The sequence below is a fragment of the Parasteatoda tepidariorum genome, chromosome X2, assembly GCF_043381705.1.
Source record: "Parasteatoda tepidariorum isolate YZ-2023 chromosome X2, CAS_Ptep_4.0, whole genome shotgun sequence".
Lineage (NCBI taxonomy): Eukaryota > Metazoa > Arthropoda > Arachnida > Araneae > Theridiidae > Parasteatoda > Parasteatoda tepidariorum.
Genome location: NC_092215.1, coordinates 50,630,275 through 50,635,649, shown reverse-complemented (window position 1 = coordinate 50,635,649; position 5,375 = coordinate 50,630,275). Strand labels below are relative to the sequence as shown.

The window sequence follows — 5,375 nt, the reverse complement described above, 5'->3', positions numbered from 1 at the left end:
GTTTATTCAACATATTTATTAACTTAAGTTAAAATATACATTATACGTCAACAAATAAATGCGCTATTTATTATGACCTGAATTCTGATGTTCAAAAATATTATAAAGAAAATTCTCAGAAAAACACAATACATGTCTGTTTCATAACTTACAACTTTAGATCAAAACCACATGATCTCAATGTGATAAACAATCCAACTAAACTATAACAAACAAAAACTTAATTATAAAGAAAAATAACAAAACATTTAAGTAGCATTAGAAAGTAAAACAATCTAAAGTAATTTTTAAAAAAAAACTAAAACGACCAAGTAGCTTTAACCAAAATCGCTGCAGTTAGTAACCCTAAAATATATTATTGTAAAAAAAATAATTCTCTTAAACACGATTCTCATATGCAATTTAATTAAAAATTATTTTAAAACAAAGCAACACATTTTTATAGAAAATAGAGTTAACAATGCATTAAATTGATTGACTGTGCATTGATATCGATTGATTAATACTCAATTATCAGATTATGCACTGATATTGGTTGATAATTATCACATTTATTGATTACGCTAGTGTAGCTGTCAACTTTTAGAATTCTTGCTTGTCATCTTTCAGAGTTTGCATTATAATTCTTGTGATAACCCTCACCACTGCAAATATTGTAGCGGGATTAAAATTCATGCTTTTTAAAAAAAAATTAAGAACAGGATTAAATATATTTATTTTTTACACATTTCTTAAGTATGTCACTAAAACAAAAACTTATAGTGAAATAAGTGTTATTACTTTGCAAATAATTGTTTTACAAAATAAACTTATAGTCAACATTTATTATATAATGCAAGTTATTTAAAAAAAAAAGTATAGTAATTCAGTAAACACAGCAGATGGTGACATTAAAAATAGACATAAAAGATTTAGCCATAAAACCTTTAAGTCAAAAACAATTTAAAATGAAAGAAGATAGTTCTTTATAGTAAGCCATCCATATTTAAAACAAAATGTAAAAATATATTTCTCAACTAATAGAGTCAATTAAAATTTTCATTGGATATTTATCCTTGTCTAATTATAATTTAAATTAGAGTAAGTTTTTAAAATTTAACATTTCTCAGCTGGTTCACAATAAGCTAATATTCAGTGTGTTGTTTTTCCACTGAGAGTTCTGATACTAAATTCAGAATTAGAATAATATTCATCATACTTATTTGAATTATAGACAATTTAAAAAACAAATCCCGTTAAAACATTGAAAATGAAAAGTTATTTGCCATTACTAAATAGGTAATAGTGTTCAATAATTAGTTAATAATGTTCTAATAGTCAAATTGGTCACAATAAGGTCAAACAATTATACGACTAGAATTATTCTTTCCTTTAAAAATGTGTCATAACAGCTGCCCACATTGTAGCAATATTAAACAGGATTTTGATAAAATTCTTAATGCACTAATATGAAAATGTAAGTTGATTGAATAAACAGCATTTTTATATCAGAACGCTAAAATCTATGCTAAATCATTGAGCTTCAAAACTTCAGGAGGTGTAAATAACAAGAATTTCCTAATTAGCCTAAATATCATTGCTTAAGAAGATGAAGTAAGATACCTACAAATAGAAAAGAAAAGCATAAGTATTCAAAATTACAATTAAATCAAAAGAACAATCAATAATATATTTCCATCATTTTCTATAAATGCTTCTATAAATTTTTGTATGGAAATTGAAAGGTCTTCGAAAAAAACTGCAGAGAGAATATACAAAAATCTGATTTAACAAAGTTAAATGAAGAAAGAGATCTTAGAGGTTTTATAAGGTCTAAAGTTTTTGTAGTTCCTATAAAGTGACATGAAAAGGAAAAAATAACAACCTTAATAAGATAATATGGTCATCTTGTTTGTATTTCTACACAATAAGTTAAATCAGTATTTTACAATTATTTGTTAGTCACATTAGTTTGTAATCTCACCAAATTACACAAGGGCAATCCAATTTTTTCCACATACAGTAGAGTGCTGATTATCCGAACGGCTCGGGACCGAACGTCGTTCGGATAATGAAAATTTCGGATAATTGGAAGGTTGTTTAAAATCTGGTTTAAATGATCATTATTTATGCACTAACTTGCCTTCACACTTTTTCCAGGTTTAGGACTGGCAGTACTATCTAAAATAGCTCTGTTTAAAAAAAAAATTTCAAATATTTTTTATTTATTTCTTTTAAAACTTTTTTCTTCATTTTGAATTTTTTTAATCATATTTCAGCTTTTTTAAAAAAAATTTTTGTCAATTACTGATTCAACCACATTTTTCTTTATTTTCCATTACAAAAGAAATCTAGCAAAGACTTTTGTTTCAAAGAAGATGCTCTTTTTGAATAGCCATATCCCTTATTCTTTTTAAATAAATCAACTGAACTGGATCAACATCATTTTGGCGTTCTAGTCAATTCATTGCAATATCTAATGAATTGTAAGCTTTTATATGAGAAGGTCCACTATCTTGAACTTGATCACCTACGTCTTCCTCTTTGTCTGTGGAGTTCCTATTTTTATTCAAAATTTTAGCAACTATTTCATCATCATTTGAAATACCGGGACGTCTTCAGTGTCTCGACACCAGTCTTCTATTTCTTCTGCTGCATAACCTGGCATCTTTTTATCCAAATGATCTACTTTTTCAGATAATCGGCGCTCTACTGTACTTTTTTTAAAAAACTATTTTGCTGAAGGCAGAAAAAATACAAGAACAAATTTAAAAAATGAATAGANCATCATTTGAAATACCGGAACGTTTTCAGTGTCTCGACACCAGTCTTCTATTTCTTCTGCTGCATAACCTGGCATCTTTTCATCCAAATGATCTACTTTTTCAGAAATTTAGAAAAATTGTTAATAAGTTAAAAAGTATTCCAAACTTTAAAAAAAAAATTAAAAATTCGGACACAGTTCGGATAATTGGACGTTCAGATAATAAGGGTTCGGATAATCGGCGCTCTACTGTACTTTTTTCAAAAAACTATTTTGCTGAAGGCAGAAAAAATACAAGAACAAATTTAAAAAATGAATAGAGAAAAAAAAACTTACTCATGCTTTACAAGTCTACAACCTTGAGTTATTTGAGCTGCTTCATTTGTAAAATGGCAAGCAAATAACAGCATATTTCTAGGTTGTACTTTCCAAGCAAATCTCATAAAAAGGAGTGAATATATACACAATGCTAAATAAAAATAATAGAAAAAATTAAAATAAAGATAGATTTACATGATATTTTGTAACGTAAAATGAAAATATAAGTCACCTAAAGTCATCTTGCCACTAATTATACTTGGATCCTTTTTAATATCTGCTATAGCAGCAAGCGGTATTCCCCAATTAGCAACTAATAAATGAGAAAAAATTTACAGATAAGATCAATAATATGAAAAGAGCTTTATACAGATTTAAAAATTATATTACATCTAGCAAAAAACATCATTTATTGCCAAAATCTGCCAATGTTTAGAAGTAGTGTGCAGAATTATATATATCAAGCAGGCATGCAAAATACGTTGAGAGAAAAGAAGCGAAAGAAGCAAGTATCACTGATTAGCAATAGCTTCATATCATCAATCATCATCCGTTAAGCAAGTAAGTAAATATTGATTTTTTTTTAAAACCTGATATTAGGCAGAATGAATGAATTGCTAATTCTTTTTCCGGCCAATCTTACTTTTCAAGAATTTAAATTTTTTAATAATCTTTAAAAAAAAATTTAAAAAAATAGACACATACAAACAATTCCTTTTTTTAAATTAGAGTTCTTAACATTGTGGAACACATACGCCTACACCCATAAATAGTCGAAATAAAATAACCAGACAGATGCCAACCAGGAAGTTTAATGTCGCCACAGTATTTATAGGGAAATGCTTTCAAAATTTTTGCCAGCACTTAAGTAACATCATAACATGCTTATTACATACCTGCCAACTTTTAATCCCTTCCATTATCATTTTTCCCAGTGGTATTAAAATGGAATTAAAACTTCAATTTTAAGCAAACAAATACATTGTATTTGAGAAAACTTAAGTAAACAACCATGATAGTAACGCATATTAATAGATGCGCTAAATTTTTGTAAGAATAGTGGTGATCAAAATCATTTAAAAATTAAGTTTATAAAAGAAAAAATAGTATATATTTACTACCACTTTAAATATGAAAATAAAATCTTCCAGAAAATCCGGAAGAGTTGGCAGGTATGTTATTAGGTCTTTTATATAAGCCACTCAAAGTAGACTTTTGGTTTGAACTAATTACCAAGAAGCTGAAAATGAATTTATTTCTCTTTCCTCTCAATAGAGTGTGTTTGAGAGTTGTGTTTGTGAAGGTTTCTGAGGAGAGCTCAATGTGTGATAGCCAGTTAAAAAAAAAAAATGAAATTTTGGGCATTTCAGTTTTTACCTAATTAGATCTAAACGGTGTAATGTACAGTACCCTTCCAAATTATAAGGGACACTTAAAATTTCTAAAAAATTGTCATTTTTCAAAGTGTCATAACTTTTTCAAAAATGAATCAATTTTCATAAAAATTTCAGGAAATCATGTTCAAGTCTTCTACTTTCACCTAAAAATTATTAATTTAATTTATCTCAATTTTTTGCTAAAATTTGCACATTTGAACAAAGCAATTTTTTTTTAAAAAAAAATTTCAAGTCTGACAAGTTGCTACGTTGTAACAAAATTTTTTGCATAAAAATTATTATTTACACATTAAACTACAAGTCATTAACTTTAAAACGCGCTGAAGTAAATGACTTGACGATTTTTTTTTGACCGAGATATGAGATTTTGAAAATTTTTTGTCATTTATAGTGAAAAGTGAGTTGCGGCAGTATTTTTGGTGAAAGAAACCTGGAATAGCCCAGATATTACTGCAAAAGCAAGAGCTTGTATTGAAAGTATGCCGCGAAGAATAAACGCAGTTATACAAGGAAAAGGACATGTTGCAAAATATGATTTTTTTTATCAAATTTGTTTTTGTAAAAAAGTTTTTGAATTTTATAATAAAGTTAAATTTCTTGAGTCGTTTTTTAAAATTTTATTACAAATTTACAAATAATGTTCTTGTTTGTAATAATGTTTTAAATAAAAAACCTAATTAATCCAAATAAGAAAGTTGCAAAAAAATAATACTAAATAATTTTCGAATTCACAATAATTTCGTTTTCACTATAAATGACAAAAAATTTTCAAAATCTCATATCTCAGTCACAAAATAATCGTAAAGTCATTTACTTTTGCGTGTTTTAAAGTTAATGACTTGTACTTTAATGTGTAAATAATAATTTTCATGCAAAAATTTTTTTTACAAAGTAGCAACGTGTCAGACTTGACATTT

General features: G+C 26.9%; 1 protein-coding gene across 1 annotated transcript in view; it reads right to left on the bottom strand.

The window, feature by feature from the left end:
• LOC122269142 (mitochondrial pyruvate carrier) overlaps positions 1–5,375 on the bottom strand; it is an 8,665-nt gene continuing 3,290 nt past the window's right edge. Inside the window, exons 3-5 of the mRNA XM_043040923.2 lie at positions 3,294–3,374; positions 3,080–3,212; positions 1–1,602 (exon numbers count right to left, since the gene is read on the bottom strand). Coding sequence (XP_042896857.1) covers positions 1,581–1,602; positions 3,080–3,212; positions 3,294–3,374 — 236 coding nt within the window. The 3' untranslated portion in view covers positions 1–1,580. The remainder of the gene's footprint in view (positions 1,603–3,079; positions 3,213–3,293; positions 3,375–5,375) is intronic.